Raw genomic sequence first — 26,569 nt, 5'->3', positions numbered from 1 at the left:
AGAGCATCAAAGCTTCAGATTTTGTCACATTTATTGAGAAACCCACTAGTGCTCCCTTTTGCTCTACTATTGAAAGCAAAGGGCCCAGATTGACCCGAGGTCTTGACATAAAGATTAAAATATCATCTGCGAAAGCCATCATTTTAATTTCTGTGTTCCCAAATTGTAATCCCTGAAGGCCTGGCCACTCCTGCAGGTACCTTAATAGTGGGTCTAATGCCAAATTAAAAAGTATCGGTGAGATTGGGCATCCCTGTCTTGCTCCCCTTTCCAAAGTGATTGGAGGAGATAATAAATTATTTATGGATAATTTAGTGGTTGCGTTATGTTGTATGATGTATAAAAGTCTAAGAAAGATGTCGCCAAAGCCTCTGTACCTTAAAACCGTGTTCAGAAAGCTCCATGATATTGAGTCAAATGCCTTCTCAGCATCAAGGCTGAGTAGCAGTGTGGGAGGACAATTTTGTTGTTTAGCAAGAACTGTTGCGGCTACAGCCGTCCTAACCCCCAGAGCAGAGTGACGGCCTCTTGTAAAACCCAGTTGTGAAGGTATGAGTAAATCTGGCAGAAACTCTTGCAAGCGATCCGCCAGGATTTTAGTGAGTATTTTATAGTCTACATTTAGTAGGGATATCGGACGATATGAGCCTACCTCAAGAGGGTCTTTATTTGGTTTGGGTAGAAGAATTGTGTGGGCTTCATGAAAGCCTTCCACTTGTTCCCCCTGTGTGTATATGGTATTAAGTAAGTCCACCATCGTGGGGATGATATTTGGCTGCAGCATCTTGTAATACTCAGCAGTTAGACCATCAGGTCCTGGTGATTTGTTATTGTGTAGGGACTCAATCGTCGACCGCACCTCCTCAGTAGTTATTGGAGCTGACAACTGCTCCCTTTGGTCTCTCGTTATTTTTGGAAGTGCGGTCGAGGATATAAGATCCCACGTGTCCTGTGAGCTATATGGTCGTTCTCTGTATAGTTCAGTGTAATATTTTAGGAAGGCCTGTTGTTTGTCCCTTTCTGATGTGACCACTTGATGGTTCTCTGGGTGTCTCACCTGTACAATTGTGCGTCTAGAGTGGAACGGCTTAGTTAGACGTGCCAATAAGCTGCCAGTCCTTCCGCCCCACCTATAATAATGGTTCTTTGTGAAATCTATACTTCTTGTAGCCTGGGCAATAGTGAAAGTATCGATGAGTCGTTTGGCTTCTAGATAATTTTGTTTTTTAAGTGTGTCTGTGGGATCAATCAGATAGGCTTGGTGAGCAGTCAATAGGTCCATGTGTAAAAGTTGGTATTTTGCCCTTTTTTCCCTCTTTTGATGTATCAGGTAGGAAGTAATATGGCCTCTCATCACTGCCTTAGAGGTGCGCCACAATAGGGACGTGTCTGAGGAAGATGACATGTTATCATCTAGGAAGTTGTTCCAGTGTGTCTGAAGAAATCCCCTAAAATCCTCTGAATTAAACAAATATGATGGAAATCTCCAATGCCTCAAGGGATATCTTGGTGGGTTCAGAAAGAGCCGTAATGTAATTGGCGCATGATCCGACACCTCGATGGTTTCTATTGTTGTATTTTCCACCTTTTCAAACAGGGTATCAGTAAGTAGAAAATAATCTATTCTTGAATGCACATCATGCACCCGTGAATAGAATGTATAGTCTTTCTCCGTGGTGTGGAGCACGCGCCAAGGATCGCACAAACCAATGTGCTGCATTATTTTTACAATAATTTGGGCAGTCTGATTGTCATGAGGCGAGTTGGATGACCTGTCCAGATGTGGGGAAAGAGCGGCATTGAAATCTCCACCCAGAATAAGGTTGTCTATACGTTTAGATAATAAAAATTGATATAGATTAGAGAAAAAAGTGCTGTTAGGGCTGTTTGGAGCGTAGATATTAAGCAGTGTGTAAACAGTGTCTCCAATCTGGAGTAGGAGATATAGAAATCTTCCCTCTGCGTCAGAGTATTCCTCTAGCAACGTGTAAGATAACGAAGTCCCCAGCAAAATGGCCACGCCCCTCGATTTGGTGGTATGTGTGGCCGTGTAGCACCCTTGAATCCAAGAAGCTCGTAGAGAATTACCTTCTCCCTGTTTCCAATGGGTTTCCTGAAGGAAAACAACATCGGGTTTAAATCTATTCAAATGGGTTAAAACGCGTTTGCGCTTCACCGGGGAGTTCAATCCCGCCACGTTCCAAGAAATGAATGTATGTGGTTGTGTATGTATTGGTGTAATTTGTGTGGATGCGGTACTCATCCCACTCCAGCTCTGGGCATCTTGATTATCGGAAATATTTGCTTCTGGATCTCTCGGGTCCTGTCCCAGCGAGCAGGTCCCTCAAGGTAGGCAGGACATGGTAAGAAGCCGTGTGCCCTCGGGGAGAAGGGGGAAGGTTGAAGCTGATGGGAAAAACGCCCGATCAACTTTTTAATCAAAGTACGCTGCTCTTCTGTACAATGTCTGGAATGACCCATATTTCTCAGGCTTTGGCCGGGATCACACATGCGCGAGATACAGCCGAGTCTCGCAGGTTAAAACCAATCTCTGGCACCGGCACTGCGGAGCGTGCGGCTCCATGTATTGCTATGCAGCCACATGCTCCGCTCCGGAGTGCCGCTGCCAGAGGTTGGTTTTAACCTGCGAGAATCGGCCGTATCTCACTGTAGCGTGACTCCGGCCTTTCAAGGTGAAATGCATGTACATCATGTCCTGGCTTCACCCTTATATAAGGGCCACCTGATTCACACCTGGTTCCTCACAGAATGATTGACCGCACTAATTGATCTCACTGCTATTATTCTGAACACTTTCCCCTTCAATTCATTATTCTAAGGCTATGTTCACACTTTGCGGATTTTGCTGCGGATCCGCAGCGGATTTGACCGCTGCGGATCCGCAGCAGTTTCCCATGAGTTTACATTACAATGTAAACCTATGGGAAACAAAAAACGCTGTGCACATGCTGCAGAAAAATCCGCGCGGAAACGCTGCGGATTACATTCCGCAGCATGTCACTTCTGCGGATTTTCACCTGCTCCAATAGAAAACTACAGATGAAAATCCGCAGAAGAAAACGCAGTAAAAACCGCGATAAATCCGCAGTAAAAACCGCAACGGGTTTTCACTGCGGATTTTGGAATTCTGCTGCGGAAAAATCCGCAGTGGAATCCGCAAAGTGTGAACATAGCCTAAGGGTATGTGTCCACGTTCAGGATTGCATCAGGATTTGGTCAGGATTTTTCATCAGTATTTGTAAGCCAAAACCAGGAGTGGAACAATTAGAGGAAAAGTATAATATAAACATATGCTCCACTTTTGCATTTATCACCCATTCCTGGTTTTGGCTTACAAATACTGATGAAAAATCCTGACCAAATCCTGATGCAATCCTGAACGTGGACACATACCCTATGGGCTCTTTTCCATTTGCGAGAAACACGTCCGTGCCTCGCATGTGAAAACCAAGCTCTGGTGCCGGCACTTGGGAGCGGAGCGTGCAGCTGCATGTGTTGCTATGCGGCTGCACGCTCCACTCTGAATTTCCGGCGCCAGAGCTTGGTTTTCACATGCGAGACACGGACGTGTTTCTCGCAAATGGGAAAGAGGCCTAATACACAGCCAGAAACCTGCAGATCATAAATGTGGAGTCTGGTGGGGGGGTTTTAGAATCTACTGCACCAACTGGTAAATTGTGTGACACGTGGTGATATAATTTATACCAAAACTGCTATTTTTACCAATACTGTAACTATTTGGCAGCCATTTAATGCCTTTGATCAGCTAGTTTAAATGAACCATTTTAAGCCGGTTTCACACGTCAGTGGCTCCGGTACATGAGGTGACAGTTTCCTCACGTACCGGAGCCACTGACACACGTAGACACATTGAAATCAATGCATCTGTGCAGATGTCATTGATTTTTTGCGGACCGTGTCTCCGTGTGCCAAACACGGAGACATGTCAGTGTTCGTGGGAGCGCACGGATTACACGGACCCATTAAAGTCAATGAGTCCGTGTAAAACACGTACCGCACACGGACGTTGTCCGTGTGCCGTGCAGGAGACAGCGCTACAGTAAGCGCTGTCCCCCCCCACTGGTGCTGAAGCCCCATCATATCTTCTCTGCAGCAGCGTTTGCTGTAGAGAAGATATGAATATTCCTCTTTTTTTTTGTTTCTCGTGTTTAAAATAAAGATCCATGTCCCCAACCCCCTCCCACCCCCTGTGCGCCCGCCCGCTGTTCTTAAAATACTCACCCGGCTCCCTCGCTGGCACTGCTTCCTGTCCTGGCCGCACCTTGTACTGTATGAGCGGTCACGTGGGGCCGCCGATTACAGTCATGAATATGCGGCTCCACCTCCCATAGGGGTGGAGCCGCATATTCATTACTGTAAATGAGCGGCCCCACGTGACCGCTCATACAGTACAAGGTGCGGCCAGGACAGGACGCTGCGAGGGAGCCGGGAGCTGGATGAGTATTTTAATCACAGCGGGGGGCAGGGACCTGGATCTGGATTTTACACACTATTATTCATATCTTCTCTACAGCAAACGCTGCTGCAGGGAGGATATGAATGGGTTTTCAGCACGATGCAGGGGACAGTGCTAAACTTTAGCGCTGTCTCCGGCACGGTGCATGTGGTACCCAGTGGGCACATGGGCGGCACATGTGTGCCGCACGTGTGCCACACTGATGTGCCACAGAAACGCACCGGCACACGGACACAGATAATTCCGGTACCGATTTTTCCGGTACCGGAATTATCTGGACGTGTGAGACTGCCCTAATAGATGTTTCAGAGCTCATAAGTAGAGTTGAGCGAATTTGATGCTTATTCGGAAAGCTATTAGCGCTTGCCAAATAAGCTGCAGAGGGAACCCGGATACATGGAGCGCGCCAGCTGATCAGCTGTCCGCGCGCCGCAGCTGCATGTGTGACAGTCACAGCACATGTATGGAGAGCCTGTGTGTTGGGCTCTCCATGCATGTGCTATGACCGTGACACGGCCGCGACACATGCAGTTGCGGAGCCGGACAGCCGATGAGCCAGCGTGCTCCATGTAGCCAGGTTCCCACTGCAGCTTATTCGGCAAGTACTATAACTTGCCGAATATGCAGGGACCCGATCAAATTCACTCAACTCTACTCATAAGCTGCCATTGTTCTCGGCAGCATAATGACAGAAGATGTGCTGCTGAGAGTAATGCTGTTCTTTTCACACTAAAGCAAAATTTCTCCCAACGAGTGAGCATTTTGCTTGGCTTCCATAAAACTATGTTCACATTATGTTTGATCCCAAGGTCAAGACTCTGCAAGGGGGTGTATTACTGTAGCTCCGAAAAATAGGATTTGGACAGAACCCTTGAAGGATCCATTCGAAATGAGTTTGGCTCAGTCAAGAGTTTGTCTTAATTCCGGTTTTCATGGCTACGGATTGGCGCCCCTGACTGAGTCCCAAATGTGTGATGAAACAATAGGAATCCAGTCTAACTTTTTTTTTTCTTTATTGTGGTGTTATGTTGTAAAACACTGCACAATTTTTATATGCTTTTCCAAGTTTATTGTGCCTTTTATTTTACATGGGAAAAGTCAGCATAGAAAAAAAAACCAGAATGTTCACAAACAACTGCCATTTATGATCTGCCACCAGAAAGAGGCCACAAAATACGCCATTTTATGTAAAACAACTACTTCAAAATCTAAATTAAAAGTGGGTTTAGCGAGAATAGGAAATATAAAGGGAGAACCAATATTCCTCCATCCTGCTGGATCTAGATCAGCCTAACGCCATTGTGTGCTTTCTGTAATGGACCGTGGTGTGCGTGGACTGCATCTATGCTCGTGTGAATGATGCCTGCGGCTTGTACTCGTGCGATGTAACGCCATATTTGTTGTACTACATTGCAGCTAATACTGTTGAATGTGGTCGTATTGTGACGTATTCCTGACCCAACACTACTGCATTTCTGCGCTATCACATATATTAGCATCAGTTGTAACTATCGGTGTGACATTTGCTTTCCTAAAGTTGCCCTGCCACAATTAGTTTTGTAATCTTAGGCTAAGGACCTGAATAATGTGATACAGACTGCTGTCTGAGACTCGCTGACTCAAAGAAGAGACAGTTGTTATTACAATGTATCCCTATAACAACAATCATATAAAGATGTGACTCAATCCCCAACTCTTCCCGCATTACTAATCAGATTTTTTTTTTTTAGATCTTATAACTTTTGGGATTCACCCAGTGTTCCCTTTTTCTCCTGACGTTTCTGTAACATGCGTTTGATAATTGTTTTGAAAGCATTGTTTAATTGAGAATCCCCCATACAGTCACTAGATGGCGCCATGGTATTGATACAACGGATTGCTCTGTACTTCACAAACTGGAAAAGTCTGATTGTTGGGTCTGATTCTTTAGGTGGAGATTTACTGAACCATGTCTGTACATGGAGAGAAATGGGAGAGGGAAGTTTCACTTATTGTCATTCAGGGTGTGTGCACACGTTGCGGATTTGGCTGCGGATCCATGTTTTCAGTACCATGTAAACCTATGGAAAACAAAATCCGCAGTGCACATGCTGCGGAAAATACGCGCGGAAAAGCTGGGGTTTATTTTCCGCAGCTTGCCAATTCTTTGTGCGGATTCTGCAGCATTTTACACCTGCTCCTCAATAGGAATCTGCAGGTGTAAAAATGCAGGTGAAATGGATTTTTCAAAAACTGAGCTGAAAAATCTGCACAGAAAACCGCAACGTGGGCACATAGCCTCAATGTCGGGGGAGGACACACAAAAAAGTGCGTAAGGATGCAATGTATTGCTACCAACAAACCTTTCCATAAAATGGCCCAGAATAGTGCACATTCATTATATCCTTGTTATGCAGTCTGTGTTTGGTCCGTCGTGCACTTGGTCCTCACAAAGATCACAAAGATCACGCAGAGTCCAGAGCACAAAAAAGTGCACATTTTGGTTAAATGTGTAATGTAACACTATGTATGCATGTGTCTCAATTGCTCTCTTTCTTTGAGATGTGTTTCATTTTTAGAATATTCTTCTAAAACGGGACATTAAAATCATGGATGCAGATGGACACCGCTAGTGATGCAAGACCATGCCAGATTCTCCTGCTCCGAATGGCGACTTCATGCAGCTGCTGGAAATGGAGAGAAGACGAGATACCTGATAATCACATATAATGTCAGGTGTGTGGCTCTGTGTATAAAACCAGACTGCCTCAACAACAGTGATACAAATGCCCAGTGTACATGTCTGGCTGCTGAGATAACATCCAGCCAGAAATCTTAGTTCCCCTCCTTTTGTATGTCCTCTATGTTTACACAGTAGGAGCAACTCCCCCAAACATCCATTCTCTACCCCTACATGAACCTCTGTCTCCTCACTATCCTCTCTGTCACAGATGGCTGACTTCCTGTCTTGTAGGAGTGTTTCCTTGGATCAGTAATACCTTGACTCCTCTTGTCTGGTCCTAAAGGCTCCTTCAGACGAGCATATATTTGGTTCTTATTCTAAAGCAGGGGTGGGAAACCTCAGGCCTGAGGGCCATTTACGGCCCGTGACAACCTTTTCTCCGGCCCCCGGACATATTCCTGGGGACCACAGTACTTGGGCCGGCAGCTGTGTCTTGATTTCTTGTTGCTCCGTGAGCACGGGCACACAGTGTTCATGCTGCTGGCACACAATTTGTACGGCCCCCGAAGGATGACTTAAATATCCAAATGGCCCTTGGCAGAAAAAAGGTTCCTCACCTCTGTTCTAAATAGACCACACACACAGACGGCAGCTGGATCAATGCAAATGAATAGTTCAGATGAACAGCTTCACATGTAGACTAATGGTCCACGTATGAAAAAATTGCAGCATCAGGTTTTCAGATCAAACTCGCCCATTAAACTCTATGGGTCTATAAAAATTATTATATAGGAAAATTAGTTTGTCCCTGTATGCTTTTTGAACTGTTGATGTATAATAAATGGGTGGTAATAAGGATGATGAAATCTATGGATTTTCAAAACCCTGTTTAAATCCGGCATGATGCTAATTGTATAAATTAGTTACCAGTCATCCTAGGCCTTTTATGGCGCGAGGGACAGGTGTAGAGCGACTTCTGCAGCCCTCCTCACAGGGGTCTCCAGCCTGCCGCCCTTCATTTACCAACACTGTGATCGGGTATCCTGGATCCTGATCGCTGCTCTTCTCATGCACCTTAGGCCTCATTCAGTCATCCATTTTACCATTTTTCACCGATTTTCATCCATTTTCAGTCCGTCTGTTTTTTTACCATCAGGTTGGCATTCTTTTTTTCTCATATGAGAAATGCTCTTTACGTGCTGCTGTCAGGCCAGACTAGCGAATTTGCTTTCTGCCTATGCAGACCTGGGCTCTGTGTGAACTAGCACGTAGGCCAATATTGGGTCAGTGAGTGGTCTATTTTCTACACAAACTCAAATTACCATACATGTGTCTCAACCGAAACATCATAAAATGGCCAGTACTCGTGTGACACGTCGACGGCATCCAAGTGATAGACCTTTTTTGGGGATCTGTAAATCACATAATGAAGGGTACACGTCTTAATTTTTTTTTTTGCTGACGACCTGTCTCTATTATGAGTATGTGTTCTCTGCATCGCTGAGACTTTACAATGCTAAACAGACAAGCGCTCCCTCCGGAGGATGAGAATACAGATTCATTGTACTACGTTCACTTCTGCACGGAAGGTGCTGCTTATTAGTATACAATGTAAATAGAGAGAATATCAAATAGGCGTCAGCATTTACAGGACTCTCAAAGTCTGATTAGATTAACAAAACTGCTTAAATAGCAATTCCTGGAAGAGGCTGTCTCATGAAGATCACCCCTTAAGAAGCTGTGATAGCAAGCGACCAATACCTGCAGGGTAAGGCCGTGGTCACACTAGCGTAGAATACGGATGAGTGCTATGTGAGAGAACATCCCATAGCACTCGGCCCAGTGTTAATCTATGGGGCAGCTCACAGCAATGTATTTTTTCTAGGACGTATTCTACGTGCGAGTGAAATTGCAGCATGCTGCACGGTGGCTCAGTGGATAGCACAGCAGCCTTGCAGCGCTGGCATCCTGGGTTCAAATCCCACCAAGGACAACATCTGCAAGGAGTTTGTATGTCCTCCCCGTGTTTGCGTGAGTTTCCTCCTACATTCTAAAGACTGATAGGAAATTTAGATTGTGAGCCCCATCGGGGACAGTGATGATAATGTGTGCAAACTGTAAAGCGCTGTGGAATATGTTAGCGCTATATAAAAGAAATAAAGGAGATGCTGCGATTGTACTCGTATATCGCCTGAGTTGCGCCAATGGAACCCTATGAGTGCGAGAAAAACTCGGACACCACATGGACCATTTGTCTAGCTTGCGACAAATACGCACACATTTTCCTCATCTCAGCCCATTGAGCCATTAAATTTCAATGGGGAAAATTAGTGAGAAATGTAAATCCATGCGGATACATAGGTGTGAGGAAATCGCATCATCGCATTACACACGGAGAACACTCGTGTGACTCTCGGCAGGGAGATTCGGACCGATTTTTCCATACGTTAAGTGTGACCCCGGCCTAAATGTGGCAATATATGGTGACCATTTCTCCTCTCTGGCTCATAACAGGGGTCCTCAGCATAGACCCCCCCAACATCTATAAAGTGTGCCTCTACAGGAATTGTGTATGATAGAATACAGCCTTTGGCTGGACTTTAAGTTACATTGTGTGGTCAAAACTGCACCAAATCAGCACAAGATTTCAATATGAATTTCCTCTTTTTTTTTTCTTTCCTCCTCCAGGAAAAATTACAGTAAGTGTTCTGCCTGGGGAAAAAAAAAGCCAAAAACACTTGTGTGAATCACATTATAAACTGCATGAATTTTTATTTCAGTTTTTATGCTGTGGTAAAAAAAAAAAAAAAATTCATGTAAATTCACCCTGCACAATATGGCCGATCCAGTCAGCTGTAAAGGCACAAAGGGCATCAGGACATGGGCACTGATACAAGTCGCTGCAGATTGGTCACATCATTGCAACTTCTCCATGGACTTCAAAGGGGGTGAATAATAAAGTTCCTCCAAGCAACTAAAATCACACAAGAGTTATTTAAAGCAGCTTCAGCTATGGCCACTACTAGACCAGGCATTGCAATGAAATGGTGAATTTGCTAGGGCATAATATTATTGCTGTGGCAGCTCAGTACTCTGGACCTCAGACATGCAGGGCACAGGTGCAGCTCACCAGACCCCAGCATTGTTCAAACCCCCAGCCAGCCCCTTCCAACTGCACTCACCCTCCCATTGGTTAATGCACAGCCCACTCCACCCCCTGTGCTCCCTGACTGCACTGCCCCTGGTGCCCATCCACCTCCATGCTGCCTGCACATTTACTACCTGTACTTAGTTGCATACATCATACATGCAGTGAGGTGAGTTGTCTGCTGGAAAACTCCCTGTATCCTGCATGGACTCCCTGCATGGAGGGCAGTGACTGAGGGCACAGAGGAGCTGGGCAGGAGGAGGAGGAGAGTGAGGGTTGTGCCTCTGCCCCCTGCAGAGATCAGACTCATTGTTCAGTGGATAGCACTCCGCTCCCTCCAGACAGCAGCATGGACTTCTCTCTTACACTTTTCTGCAATTAGGGCTCAAACTCCTGGGAAATAATGGATATTACCATCTCTCAGCTCCTGGACCTGTTCCTGGAGAGCCCACTGGTGACATGGGTGAGTGGTCTGCATTTCTGTGGGAATGGTGGTTACATTACTACTGCATGGCAACGTTGTATCTCATCTGCTGAAGTTCACATACTTTGTTTCAAGTTTGATCTTAGTGTTTACTTACTTATAACTTTTTCTCTTTTATTTATTTTTCTTTTATTACAATGTATCAGTGTTTTTCTGTTTCAGGAAGTTCCCTGTATGCAAACTCTACTTTAATCCTCCCCCTCAGCACAGACCACCTGCTGCTGCTATATTTCTTCTGTTTGTATTGACCTGTCCTCAGCTGAATGCATCCAGCAGCCCCTGATCTCCCCCAGCCCTGCCCCCATCCTAACTGAATGGCAGCATTCCTGAAGATCTGGGGGGTCACAAGCAGGTGATAATTCCCCTCTAAGGACAAGATGGCCACTTCCTGTAGACCCAGTATGGTGACAATAGTTTTTCTACCTGGGACACCACTTGGCGCCCTAGGGCATGTTCCCACGTAGAGTATGTAAATGCTGCAGTATTTTTTTTGTTTGTTTATTTCAGCTGCATTTTTTTTGTGTGCGCAGATTTTGATTTGATTTAGTGAAAACTCAAACTCATGTCCTTTGTGCTTTTTTCCCTTTATTTAATCTACTATGAGGATTTTGGAGGGCAATAAAAAATCTAAACTTGTGAAGATCACAATTGCGTTGTTTTCGTTTTTTTTTTTTTTTACAGTCAGCGTTTTTAAGTTCACAATCCCAGCATTTATGCAGTAAAATAAAAATGCTGCCTTTGTTTTCCAATGCATAAAATCCGCACCAACAAATCGCTTAAAAAGGGTGAAAGAGCAATAATCAGCAAATATGCTTTAGTGTGTTTTTCCGTTAATACCGGCAAAAAAAAAACCCCTTCAGAGTTTGCACAAGTGGGAACGAGGCCCTAAGATACCGAGTGATCAGCTGATGAGCTTCTCGGCCACTAGATTGCAAGCTCTTTAAGTAGGATGTTGAGACCCCTCTAAAGTACCGTAATAAAACCGTTTAAAGGGGCACTACCCAGAACACAGTCACCAGGCGTACCCCCAACTGATCTATGGACCGGGGCTGTGACTGTCCAGTTAGTACAGGAGGAGGATCAATTGTTTTAGAGGTTGGCTGACATATAAACATGGTGTCACCACTTGAAGCTGTATTGGGGTCCTATTGATTGTCACCCAACTTTGCCTGAAACAGATATTACTATTTCATTCAGTAATTTTTTTTTTTTTTTTTTTCATATGAAAAAACCCCCTAAATAAATTGCAAATCTTCTCCAATACATTACGGAGTTGTAACAGGCTTCATACAGATGTGTGTGGTCTGTGACCCATTTTGCAGACTTATAGATGTGTGTCGGTAATTTTGGTCCTTGACTTAGATCTAATTTGGACATGTTTCGTCTTGTTTATTTATTAACTTACTTTTTTGTGGAGAAAACATGTGAATAGCCGCATAGAGTATAATAGGTAATTGTTCTATCTGGGAAAATCTTGGATAAAACACCTACGTGATTCCCAGACATCTGAATGAGGCCTCTTAGGGGTTGTCGACTACTGGACAACCCTTTCTTAAATAATGGTCCTATATGGAATAAATCAATCATTTACTTAACTCCCAGAGCGGCACTGTTCCTGCATTGGTGATACTGTTATTTCCAAAAGATGTCTGCTCTAACGAAGTGGAGAGAGGCTGCATTTGATCAGTGGCTACTAATTGCAATATTACTTGACCACTGAGAATCACAGCACCGACATCTCAGGCGTTACGCCTGTCCAGGAGGTAAGTATATAAAAAATAAAGTGAGCTTCTCTCCCCCTCCCCAGGTCCAGCACGGAGTCTCCACTGCTGCGTCTGTTGACTGTAGTTATTGTCTCCAGCCAATTGGTGAGCTCGGCAGGTCTGACGCAGTTAGTGGAATGGATAGCGCAGAGCTGGTGAACTCATTGATTGGCTGCAGCGCTGTAGACGTGATGTCAGTGCTGCAGACAATCTCAGACACAGAGCAGTGGTGGAGGCTTCGTGCTAGACCTCTGAAAGGTGTGTAAAGTTTGAGGATTTTTTTTTCTTTAAACTGTTGCGTTATATGTTTTGACAATTAATTGCATACAACTTTACTCCCATTGACGTAAACCGCAAGTATCGTGTAACCTGACTGTGGCTGGACTGTTTTTGTGAAAATTGCAACTCTCAAATAGTCACGCAAGAGCAGGCTGCAAAAGTAGTTATGGTGCATGCCTCCATAATGAAAGCAGGACCAGCTGCAAAATAATTCATCCATTGGCCCACTGCAGGTGGACGGAGCATTGGCTGCCATCTTTGCCCTGTCTGTACTCACTTTATCAGGTCAGGTCACCATCTGCTTAGGGCCGTTATATGGTGAGTTTGGATGTGTTTCGTGCTCGCCCTCCATAGACAGAGTACATGCGGTTTTCTTCCCACCTGCTGCGTCCATCTCTGGGTGCAGTAACTCTATGTGGACTGTAATATGAAACACTTCATTACACGCAACAAAACTACGGGATCAACTTTCACCTTTTCAAGTTCTCAGGGATGGGGGGTGGTGGTTTCTCGCTGGCCTAGAGAGCAATAGTCCAAAGCTTCACCTTCCACCCATTTGTCACCGACTTTCATGCCTTCTATTGACTGAGTCACCAACTGGGTCCATGTTTGGCTAATTTTGGTGCCATGACCACACAGGGTGTAAATCTGTCATCACAGGTGCTCGGGGGGTTGGGGATATGACTGTTAGCGGGTCAGGTCTCTCCAGCTCTGTCAGACAGGTCGTCACTCTCATGAGACAGGTGTTGTGAGGTTAACGGTTCTCCAGAGACTGCAGTGACTTCTGTGGAGTCTCATGGGGGAGGGGGGATCTGTGGCTGATGCTTTTGTCTCTGCTTTGGGTCACATTAACAATAACATCCTTCTCAGTTCCAAGGCTTTTGTTTGTCTGCAGAGCAGAGCTGGGAGCGTTGTGTCCTGACTGCAGAGTGAGGGATGTGTGCCATAATGAATTCTACCGGCCTGATTCTGAGGAGGCAGGAAAGAAACCTAACATATAATTGCCAATGCTAATTGTTGCAGGCAAGAGACGTGCTGGTATTCGTGCTTTGACTCGTTCATTTACTTCTACTAGCATCTCACTATTCTGCTGGTGCAGTCACTGTATACATACGTTACATTACTGATACTGAGTTACATCCTGTATTATACTCCAGAGCTACACTCACTATTCTGCTGGTGCAGTCACTGTACATATATTACTGATCCTGTGTTACATCCTGTATTATACTCCAGAGCTACACTCACTATTCTGCTGGTGCAGTCACTGTGTACATACGTTACATTACTGATCCTGAGTTACATCCTGTATTATACCCCAGAGCTGCACTCACTATTCTGCTGGTGCAGTCACTGTATGCATACGTTACATTACTGATCCTGAGTTACATCCTGTATTATACCCCAGAGCTGCACTCACTATTCTGCTGGTGCAGTCACTGTGTACATACATTACAGTACTGATCCTGAGTTACATCCTGTATTATACTCCAGAGCTGCATCTCACTATTCTGCTGGTGCAGTCACTGTATACATACGTTACATTACTGATCCTGAGTTACATCCTGTATTATACTCCAGAGCTACACTCACTATTCTGCTGGTGCAGTCACTGTGTACATACGTTACATTACTGATCCTGAGTTACATCCTGTATTATACCCCAGAGCTGCACTCACTATTCTGCTGGTGCAGTCACTGTATACATACGTTACATTACTGATCCTGAGTTACATCCTGTATTATACCCCAGAGCTGCACTCACTATTCTGCTGGTGCAGTCCCTGTGTACATACACTACATCTGTCACGGTGCAGGGGCCGGGGATATCTTTGGGTGCTCTGCTCTTACACACAGCAGGGTGCTGTATATGGAGGAGGCTGTGACTGATACTTATGAGCCGTTAATCATCTTGGTGCAGATTCTGGGCATTACATTACATGCTCTCCCAGGAATGTGCAGTGCCTGAGGTCGGGTAGTAATCTCCTCAATAACCTATTATATTCCTCCTAATCCTCACTTCTCTGCTCTCTTTCATTTTTCTTCTGTAGGTGAAAACTGTTGGGCCGTGTGGTAACGAGAATGAGAGTAAATTGGCAACTTACATGGATCTAGTGGATGGCGTGTTCCTCAACAAGATAATGCTGCAGATGTGAGTACAGGGGGAGAAGATTCTGTGTTCTGAGGGGTGAATCTCTAAAGCTAAGTCCAGCAATATACACACGTGGTCAAAATTGTTGGTAATGACAGAAAAAACCACAATGGTCACAGAAATAACGTGAATCTGACAAAAGTAATAATAAATAAAAAGTCTATGAAAATGAACAAATGAAAGTCGACATTGCTTTTCAACCATGCTTCCACAGAATTCTTAAATAATAAAACTCATGAAATAGGCCTGGACAGAAATTATGTACCCTGAAAATAATGTGACAAAAGGGACATGTTAAATCGTGGTGTGCCAACTAGCTAGCATCACAGGTGTTTACAATCTTGGAATCAGTGAGTGGCCTGTATATAGGACTACAGATACTCATTGTGCTGTTTGGTGACATGGTGTGTATCATACTCAACATGGACCAGAGAAAGTGAAGGAAAGGGTTGTCTCAGGAGATTAGAAAGAAAATTACAGACAAACATGTTAAAGGTAAAAGTTATAAGACTATCTCCAAGCAGATTGATGATCCTGTGACTACAGTTGCACATATTATTCAGAAATTTAAGATCCATTGGACTGTAGCCAACCAGCCTGGACGTGGCCGCAGGAGGAAAATTGATGGCAAGTCAAAGAGAAGGATAATACGAATGGCAACAAAAGAGCCCAGAAAAACTTCTGAACAGATTAAAGGTGAACTTCAAGCTCAAGGAACATCAGTGCAGATCGCACCATCCGTCGTTGTATGAGCCAAAGTGGACTTCATGGGAGACGACCAAGGAGGACACCATTGTTGGAAAAAACTACATGTTGACAAGCCACAAAGCTTCTCAGAGAATGTCCTATGGACAGATGAGACAAAAATGGAAATTTTTGGCAAGGCACATCAGCTCTATATTCACAGGCGGAAAAATGAAGCATATCAAGAAAAGAACACTGTCCCTACTGTGAAACATGGAGGAGGCTCTGTTATGTTCTGGGGCTGCTTTGCTGCATCTGGCACAGGGTGTCTAGAATCTGTGCAAGGGTACAATGAAATCTCAAGACTATCAAGGGATTCTAGAGAGAAATATGCTGCGCAGTGTCAGAAAGCTTGGTCTCAGTCACAGGTCTTGCAACAGGATAATGACCCAAAACACACAGCTAAAAACACCCAAGAATGGCTAAGAGGAGAACATTGGACAATTCTGAAGTGGCCTTCTATGAGCCCTTACCTAAATCCTATTGAGCATCTTTGGATAGAGCTGAAACATGCCGTCTGGAAAAGGCAACCTTCACACACGAGACAACTGGAGCAGTTTTCTCTTGAGGAGGGGCCAAAATACCTATCGAGAGGTACAGAAGTCTCATTGACAGCTACAGGAATCGTTTGATTGCAGTGATTGCCTCAAAAGGTTGTGTAACAAAATATTAAGTTAAGGGTACAATCATTTCTGTCCAGGCCTATTTCATGAGCTTTATTTTTTCTAAATTCTGTGGAAGCATGGTTGAAATGCAATGTCTGACTTTCATTTGTTCATTTTCATAGATCTTTTATTTCTTATTACTTTTGTCAGACTCAATTTATTTCTGTGACCATTGTGGGTTTTTCTGTCATGAAACGAGGGGTACAAACAATTTTGACCACGTGTATATATACAGATCGGGCTTTGGGACTGCAACTTTTTGTTCTCCTACACATTAATGGTTGGTTGTTTCACTGAGTCCTAGGTGGATGTGTGAAGTGCAGACCTATGACTAATCCATATATAGTATAAACTACTGTCCGCAGATGAATGTGAGTTTTCATCACGAAAACTGCTTATCGGCTTCTCAACCACTTCCTTTCCAGCTCAGAGCAAGTCATGTGTGAACAGGACGCGCTTATGTTACAGCTGCCACTTTTGCGTTGCAATTCTCGGTTCTGGCTCATGAAAGGGTTTGGAGATCCCCCCCCCCATTTTTGACATCTATATTTACAGTCCTTTGAGGATCCATATTCTGAGACTGTTTGGGTGTCCATAGGGCGAGCTGTGAGGGTTAAGGAAAAAAGAGTATTAAGATGCAGCCATAAGAGCATCCTTAAAAAAACTGCTAACCTGCTTGCTGATGGTGTCCAGGATGGCGAAGACATTACAGGTGACCAAAGCATTGAACATTAGGATATACTGCTTTGGAGACAATCAGAATTGGTTCCTGAGGGTCTTTGCTCATGACTTGATTTGAAAGGATACAAGGTTAGGAAGAGGTCCAGGGGAATTTGGCGCTGTCCTGATGCCGCATCACTGCCTGCTTTAAATGCATGATGCCATGACCACGGCACGCAAGTAGTAAAAGGACGCATCCACCTTCACTTACATTATGGGATGTTGTAATTTTTGGCTGTGCAGCCCCTAAAAACCACGAAAGTGGCCACAATAGATGTGCTACATGACTCCTGACTGGGGGGTCTGCAGCATTTTTAGGGGACCAAACTCTTATTTACCACCAGGTCTCAGTGGCCAATGGTCAGTTTATCATATAAGGGGACAGCAGGGCTATTCTGTGTTTGCTATAGGGGTGCATAGCTCACAGTCACCTCAGGTATTGCCCAAGGATCAGTCGACCACATAAGAGCTTAATATTAAAAATGGCACATGGTTGGGGGGGGGGGGTCCTGTTTAAGGATTTTCTTTGGAGCTTCACCTTACACCTCCAATGTTTTCTAAATAGATGACAGATCTGGTCCCCACGTGATGGACAGTCCAGACCAGGGATGGAGAATGAGTTCTTCTCCGACACTGGCACTTGTCAATGTTACTAAGTTTTATACCCTTTGACCTCCAGACTGCGCAGCTGTCACCCGCGGCCCCCGGGATGACGGCCTCCTGTTATGCAGAGGAATAGTTGTCAGTTGCTCAGATATTTCCACGAGCTGCGGACAGCTGAGCGCTATAGTTACATGTGCCGGACACACGAGATCCTGCGCCCTATAATCAGCTTGTTATAGGATTTGCTGCTAAAGGCGCCAAGACGTTCACATCTGTGCGGCCAATTCGTGAAGTCTGTGCTGGAGCCTCAGATTTTACTTGTGGGGTCAGGAATTAGTGTTATTAATACTCAGATCTGGGGTTAATTGTGGATGTTTTCTGCTTGTGTCTTTTGAGCTCAGGTTGCAGAATATAGATGGAAAGCTCAAGCTCTGTGATGCAGCTTTGGATGTGACTAGAGCATAAGTGTAAATCTGTTCAAAATAATGTTTTCCCCTCTACAATTTATAGTCCTCCAGTTCTCTTGAGACCCCCACAGCCATTAAAATCAATAAGTTCTGTGATGTTAGTAAGACCAGTGCAGCATCTATAGTATGTGGAAGCCTCCCGACTATCCCCCCCGAAATATGTTTGTTTTTTCGGGGGAGGGAAGGATCAGGGCTGTAGAATTTATATTGCTGGATACTTTTGTTCTACTTTAAGGTAAGCTGCTGCCTGAAGGGTCTAGAGGTATATGGAGGGGTCTGGAGCAGAAGTTACAGAGGTGGTTTGGAGGAAACAGGTTGGAGGGGTCAGAGGGGCTCTACAGGGGGGATCTGGAGGGTATCTGCAGAGAGAGAGAGGGTTCAAAGAGGCTCTACAGGGGGATCTGGAGGGGTTCTGCAGAGGGAGGGTTCATAGGGGCTCTATAGGGGGGATCTGGAGGGTCTCTTCAGAGAGAGAGGGTTCAAAGAGGCTCTACAGGGGGATTTGTAGGGGCTATGCAGAGGGGGGGTTCGTAGGGGCTCTGCACAGGGATGGTCCAAAGGGGCTCTGCACAGGGATGGTCCAAAGGGGCTCTGCACAGGGATGGTCCAAAGGGGCTCTGCACAGGGATGATCCATAAGGGCTCTGCACAGGGAGAGTACAGAGGGGCTCTGCACAGGTATGGTCCGAAGGGGCTCTGCACAAGGATGGTCCGAAGGGGCTCTGCACAGGGAGGGTACAAAGGGGCTCTGCACAGGGAGGGTACAGAGGGGCTCTGCACAGGGATGATCCGAAGGGGCTCTGCGCAGGGATGGTCCGAAGGGGCTCTGCGCAGGGATGGTCCGAAGGGGCTCTGCGCAGGGATGGTCCGAAGGGGCTCTGCGCAGGGATGGTCCGAAGGGGCTCTGCGCAGGGATGGTCCGAAGGGGCTCTGCGCAGGGATGGTCCGAAGGGGCTCTGCGCAGGGATGGTCCGAAGGGGCTCTGCGCAGGGATGGTCCGAAGGGGCTCTGCGCAGGGATGGTCCGAAGGGGCTCTGCGCAGGGATGGTCCGAGGAGGGTGGAGTGAAAGTGACGCCGGATTTTGGAGGCTACTAAGTGGTCCAGCATCGCCTTTATCTTTCTTCTCACTGAGAACACATCCACACTCGGATGAGCCAAACAATCGTTTCATAAGAATGGGGATCTTTAAACCAGGGGGTGCTGGTAACCTGTCCCCCCTTATGCTGACACTGCGCTCTGTAATCCATGATCTTTCTCCACACAGTGATCCGCGGCCATCTAATCAGCGAATCAACAAAAACGTGAATAACGACGTGAACCTGCGGATTCAGAACCTCACTATCCTGGTGCGACACATCAAGACCTACTATCAGGTATGACAACAGTTTCCTGTTCAGATACTGACAGGAAATCCTCAGCGTGATTAACCTCTCGTATTCTAGTATTAATTTGATGGCGACTGTGCCTTTAACCCCTCATTCCCTGAATTTTTATTTTATTTATTTTGTTTTTTAGATCTCTGTGTGTTCTTTATATTTTGCGCCATTTCTTCATTGTTGGTTAGCACAAATCACTTGCTGTACATCTCACTGCACTGATTGTCATCTCTGGGGGTCTCAGTCATGGACGTCTAGCGAAGCAAAATGTCAGTGTACTGTGTGTGAGCTGTTATAATTAGTGATGAGCGAATATACTCGTTACTCGAGATTTCTCGAGCACGCTCGGGGGTCCTCCAAGTATTTTTTAGTGCTCGGAGATTGTTTTTTTTTTTGCCGCAGCTGAATGATTTACATCTGTTTTCCAGCATAAGTACATGTGGGGGTTGCCTGGTTGCTAGGGAACCCCCACATGTACTTATGCTGGCTATCAGATATAAATTGTTCAGCTGCGCGATGAAAACTAAATCTCCGAGCACTAAAAAATACTCCGGAGGACCCCCGAGCGTGCTCGAGAAATCTCGAGTAACGAGTATATTCGCTCATCACTAGTGATAATGAGCATAGAAAGGAAAGTAACAACCGGTTTGGTGAAAGTTCTGTATAACTAAGGCTATGTTCACACGCTGCGGATCCGCAGCAGTTTTCCATGCGTTTACAGTACAATGTAAACCTATGGGAAAAGCAATCCGCAGTGCTCATGCTGCAGAAAAAAACGTGCGGAAACGCAGTGATTTACATTCCGCAGCATGTCAATTCTTTGTGCGGATTCCTCAGCGGTTTACACCTGCTCCTCAATAGCAATCCGCAGGTGGAAAACTGCAGGGGAATCCGCACAAATTCCGCAGTAATTCAACAGGTAAAACTCAGTGCCTTTTACCTGCGGTTTTCACAAATCTGCTGCGGAAAAAGCCACAGACCTCAAAAAGACGTGTGCACATACCCTTAAGCAGTTGTCCCTTCTCCCTCATTAGCAGGAGCCCCCTGGTGGTGGAGCGCAGTATATTCAGTACAGTTTTGGGGTCACTGTGGCAAACCATTTTGGTTTCATTCGTGTATTTTTGTGATGGTCAGGTCCGGGTGCAGCTGCAGTGTCGTGTCTGTTTACTTACATGATTCAATGTTTCCATATTGTTAATAGGTATTTTGTTAGAAAGCAATAACAGGAACATTCTGCGCTGACGCTTCCTGCTGTGTGGAGGGATCATTGTATATTTCATGGCTCTCCCTGTCGCGCTTTATATCAGGACTGTGATTGCGCACAATGGAAGCCACATATTAACCCTTAAGATATAATTGTACCCGTATTCCTCCATTGTGTGCTGGGCCATAGGAAACGGGCCAACCAGGTGAGCAGGGATGCTAGTTTGGGTCATCTGAGTGGACTTTTTGCAAAAATGCGCCCTTATAATGCGTGAAGAGCTAAAAGCCTATTGTGATTGTGTTCTGCGGCTTTGTGAGCAGAGATACGTTGTGACCAACCCCGCAGCAATGTGAGCAGGACCGGGACCTAGTCCCAGTGTATGTGCACGCGACATCTGTTCCACCCGACATCTGTTAATATATCCAGACTTTTGGAGCTTTTTTGTTAAAGGGAATCTGTCACCTGAATTTGGCGGGACCAGTTTTGGGTCATATGGGCGGAGTTTTCAGGTGTTTGATTCACCCTTTCCTTACCCGCTGGCTGCATGCTGGCCGAAATATTGGATTGAAGTTCATTCTCTGTACTCCGTAGTACACGCCTGCGCAATGCAAGATTACCTTTCGCAGGTGTGTACTACGGAGGACATAGAATGAACTTCAATTCAATATTGCGGCCAGCATGCAGCCAGCGGGTAAGGAAAGGGTGATTCAAACACCTGAAAACTCCGCCCATATGACCCAAAACTGGTCCCGCCAAATTCAGGTGACGGGTTCCCTTTAACCGTTTCAATCTCAGAAAGCCAAGAATTTGGTAAAAAATGACCTGACCCTTCTTCAGGCGGCTTCTGTTTGGAAGTCATTCACTACTTTACATATACAATATACACTTACAGGGAAGTGCCAGCGTCACCGTTCTAGCCAATCACTGAGCTAGGCAGCTTGAGCTGTCACCGTCGGTCCAGCCGTGGAGTTCCGTGATTACCTAGAGTAGTGACTTGTGATATTGATGCGACATCACTGCTGCAGCCGAAACGTTGGGGGGCCAGTATCTACTGAGTTTATTTTAGGTATTTTTCAAAGTTTGACGTCCACTTTCCTGAGATTGGACAACCCCTTTAATTAATTAGGGGACTCCATAGAGAAATGAATACGTGTGACCACCGCTCTGTTCCGATAAGGCATTTCAGAGACTTCATCTCGGGATTAGCCGGGGTCTCAGTGGTCCTGTGCATAGGTGATAACTTTGAATGATGAGATTATCTGGGGCCGTTAGGACCCTGCACACTTGCCGAGAAGCATTCATGATTGTCTCTGATGCCAAAGTCCAAATAACCCCTTAAGATCTGTTTTTCTGTTCCTGAATGTAATCTTGAATTTTCCTGTCACTGACAGTAAGCAGAGATGTACCCCGGGGTCATAATGTCGTCGGTTCTGTGAACCCTTCCAGTACGATGTGTTTTTGCGTTCGCCAATTTGATCATTTGGCACCGGATTAAACATCTTGTGCTTCTTGGTACTTTTTGACAACTCTGCAGATAAATGCCCATCCTCTGCGCCGCCATCCCCCGGTGATGACAGAAACTGCCTGCTCTGTTTACCTGCTGTTACTGGATTGATGGCGACATATCAATGGTGGTATTCAGAGCTGCAGGAGTACAGTGACTTTGTGGGTTGTAAGTAAACAGTGAGGACAAAGCCGCGGTGATCCCCATAGAGTTACATTGGCGAAGTCACCTCTCACCTTGTGTGTGGATGATCCCTCCTTGGGGTGTATGCAGCTCCATCTGGCTACACTAGTGAATTGTTTATTATTTGTTGCCATGCCGATAAGCCTATCATTATTATTTTATCAACCGCTTCTCATTCTAGGTTCTGCAGTATCTTAAAGTGACACTAACTAATTAATCTGTCTTCTCGGCATATGTCATGCATAGTCTGACTTGTTAGTGGCCCTGCAACTCTGTTAGGCTACGTTCACACTAGCGTTCGGCTAGTGTGCGTCGCGCTAGCGTCGGGCGACGCAGCGGCGACGCACGCGTCATGCGCCCCTATGTTTAACATGGGGGACGCATGCGTTTTTGCTTGTTGCGTTTTCCGACACGTGCGTCTTTTTTGACGCTAGCATCGGACCAAGAAAACGCAACAAGTTGCATTTTTCTTGCGTCCGATTTTCGTCAAAAAACGACGCACGCGTCGAAAAACGCAGCGTTTTTGCGTGCGTTTGCACGCGTTTTTCGGTGCGTTGTGCGTCGCGTCGCCGACGCAGCGGCGCACAATGCTAGTGTGAACGTAGCCTAATATAGACTCTCCTGGATTTCAGCCCTGCTTAGACTTTGTACCATCCTCCTCCTCTTTCTCCTCATTGCAGTAAACACTTGGGGGTCCCCAGAGACACCTTCTTAGCACAGTCCCCAGGGAGGGCTCCGAAGCTTTTTTTTTAACTCTTTTGTGTCAAAAAGCAGAAGTGATTGTGAGCCCTCGCAGGCAGGGTCCTCATTCCTCCTGTACCAGTTATGACTTGTATTGTTTAAGATTATTGTACTTGTTTTTATTATGTATACCCCTCCTCACATGTAAAGCGCCATGGAATAAATGGCGCTATAACAATAAATAATAATAGTAATAATAATAAAGTGGAGGAGTCTTGGGGGTTCTGTTGGATAAAAATGGCCTGAGCACAGATGGGGCCGACTTTATTGCCTCGGTTGGTCATTAATTCATACAGCAAGTCCTGCTCATAGGAATTGTGTGCTGCAGGTTACAATACAGCCTGCTCTATCGGTGGCCATGGTGTACTAATCACCCCACAGCTTTACATGGGCTGATCACTGTGCTCTGAGCACAAGGGTCATCCTTCAGGCTACCTGCAGTATAAAAAAAGGGAAGTTGTTAAATTAGTTGTCATGACTACAGGTTGATGTATACAGGGTCTGCTGAGCTAGTGTGCAGGGGCTGGTCTTTCTCTTTACTCTATGGGATTGTCTGTCTGTCACATAGACAATTGGAGCCACATTTCCACATGAATGAATCCGGGAAGTTGCAGCTTTCTCTACTGGTGGAGCAGCACAGTGCAGACGTCATGTTCATGGATTTCCCCCCACATGCTGCTCTGTGTCTGACCAGTGGCTCCCAGTGATCATTTTGATAAGCTGTCAGTTTCTGCTGGAAAGTCCAGTGCATCATATTGGCGAGAAGATGATAAAACCTGTCGCATAAATGTGGCGACCATCACACATCTGTCAGTCACTGACACCCGCCTCTCCCTCCCCGCAGGGATCACCAGACATCAGCAATTTCTCGCCAAACCGTTGCCTAGGAAAAAAAAAATGAAATCCTGGTATTTTAGACACTCAGCAAAATCCTGGGGAGACGACTTCCCTCTGATTTCCTCCACGCAGCGTGTTTCAGATATGAAATATTCTCTTTGTAGCAAAACGTATCAGCTAGTGATACCTCCATCCGATCAGGAGGAGATCACTGGATCCAGTCGCTCCCAGTAGTCCCCAGATGAGCCTCTGCCATCTAATCTAAAGCTCAAAGAGTAGGTGGGATGTCTCTGAATTGTTTGGGGGGGTCGCACATGGAAGACGGGAACAATTGCTAAGATTAAAATGCCACCTCCCATATTCTGGGGCAGGTTACCCCCACCATACCCCTAATCACCCCATCTCCTTCCCATGATTCTTGGGTGAAAGGGGATTTATATAGGGACTCTACAATATGGGTTGGGGCCCTGTAGGAGCCGCATTGTTTGCCTCTATGGCACACATGCTCTGGGCAGGAAAGATGGGCGCTGAAAATAATCGCACCACTTAGATGGAAAATAACCTTTCACTGCTCATAAATTGTAGACTGTGAAATCTAATTTTTGAGGTGTCTTTAACAAACCTTCCCATTGAGGGATCTTTCGTGTAAAGCTGGGCTCACAATGGTTAATAACGCCTTATTATTTTAAATCCAGCTATGTTTGCCGAGGACTCAGACAGGCAGCGGCCCCCGGGGGCCCATCTATTATTAACATTGATCCACATTTACTGATTACTTCTGTGCTGGAAACATTAATTAGTCGGAGTGATTACAGATGGAGTTGGATGGCAGCTCCGCGTCCTCCGCCTCGTACGTGCTGGGCTCGGTGCACTATATGGCCTGTGGTCGCCACATTGCTTGTGGCCAAGGACGGCACATATTCCCTGTGTCAGTACATACTGTACTTGGGGTGTGATTGCCGCCCCGTGTCTGGTCTTGTAAACAATGGGCATCTCATAATTACACGTGATTAGCCATAGTGGGCCGGGCATGTGGTTTATCCGCCATGTAGGCAGATTCTTGGCCCCGGGTCCCTATAGTAACTTCTGTGTATTGTACACACTGGGCGCAGCGTGATTGTTATTACACGTTCTTCATGGATTGTTGTAGCCTCTATCTGTGGATTACACAACATCCCCCTCCACCTGTGGCTGAGCCTGCAGTGCTGTACATATAACACACATGTAATGGCTATATACTGGTCCCATAAGACGGTTTAGCTGGAAGCTGCAGTGTGAATGGATATATGTTAGAGAATTGCTCAATTAACAATTCCACACAGTTCTGTTATTATAGGAGTCACTGCCGGGAGGTTGATAATATCCTGGGACATCCATACAGGTCATGCAGCCGATCCTCGTACAGTGGCGAATCTAACTGATAAACCTGCAGCCAGATTAAAGGATGTACTGTACGGACGGTGGGATGCAGCTGCGATGGTTATACAGAAGCTGTGGATCTAATCCAATCCTGTGATACTGTCTGCTGAGCTGTGTATCTAATCCTGTCATGTGTGACAATATGTATCTAGTCTCTGGCTGCCTCCATGTGTCCCATGGCTTCTTCCTGTCACCGTTCTCTGAATATGTGGCTGCCTCGTGACGGTCGGTCTGATCAGAGCTGTCATTTCATCATCTCCCCTGGCAGCGCTGCCTGTCGCCCCTCTGCGGCATGGGGTTGAAAGCTGATAATTGCCAGGACGGTGGTAGTGGGGTAATCGTCTGAGAATACTGGTAATAGCAGCCGTCAGATCACAGCTGCTCCCCGTGACAGATGGTGCCAGAGATGAGCTGATTGGGGGGTGCAGCTGTCATGTGTCACTCCTCATCAGGGGCGCAGGTAACAGGAGATGCTGCTGACCTGCTTTTTTAAAAATCCAAAAATTAAAAAAAAAAAAAAAACAGCCCCAAAACCTCCACCTCTGATTTGACCAGAGTGTGTGAATAATCCCTGCCAGTGCCAGTCTTGGGGTTGCTGACAAGTTATCTACCTCATATCACTGGGTGGCGATAAGGAGTATGACTGCCTGGCTCTCGTAGACCCCTACATATAACATGTCCCCTGATACCACAGCAGATTTGCCATTTGGTGCTGTAGGAAAGTTGAAGGAATAACTCCCACATGACGGTATATTGATGACCAGGACCAGATATAACTCCAAAATGACTGCTGGGAATATTTGCCTCCATTTGCAGGAGATTTTTGTATTTATTAGATTTGGTTATTATATAACTAGATGGTGGCCCGATGCAAATGCATCGGGTATTCTAGAGTATGCATGTCCACGTAGTATATTGCTCAGCCACGTAGTATATTGCCCATTTACGTAGTATATTGCTGAGGCACATAGTATACAGCAGAGCCACGTGTAGTATACAGCAGAGCCACGTAGTATATTGCCCAGCCACGTAGTATATTGCCCAGCCACGTAGTATATTGCCCAGCCACGTAGTATATTGCCCAGCCACGTAGTATATTGCCCAGAGCCACGTAGTATAT

The 26,569-nt window shown here is 45.7% G+C and overlaps 1 protein-coding gene across 3 annotated transcripts in view; it reads left to right on the top strand.

Moving 5' to 3' along the window:
* The first annotated feature begins 10,395 nt into the window (after positions 1–10,395).
* Positions 10,396–26,569, top strand: part of CCDC88C (coiled-coil domain containing 88C) — an 87,830-nt gene continuing 71,656 nt past the window's right edge. For all 3 annotated transcript variants that reach the window (XM_069736812.1, XM_069736801.1, XM_069736820.1), the window contains exons 1-3: positions 10,396–10,771; positions 14,886–14,986; positions 19,450–19,558. In XM_069736812.1, the coding sequence (XP_069592913.1) occupies positions 10,712–10,771; positions 14,886–14,986; positions 19,450–19,558 (270 nt within the window). In that variant the 5' untranslated portion in view covers positions 10,396–10,711. The remainder of the gene's footprint in view (positions 10,772–14,885; positions 14,987–19,449; positions 19,559–26,569) is intronic.

The sequence above is a fragment of the Ranitomeya imitator genome, chromosome 1 (genome assembly GCF_032444005.1).
Source record: "Ranitomeya imitator isolate aRanImi1 chromosome 1, aRanImi1.pri, whole genome shotgun sequence".
NCBI classification, from domain to species: domain Eukaryota; kingdom Metazoa; phylum Chordata; class Amphibia; order Anura; family Dendrobatidae; genus Ranitomeya; species Ranitomeya imitator.
Note: the sequence above shows the minus strand (reverse complement) of the source record. Positions and strands in the feature narration are given on the sequence as shown.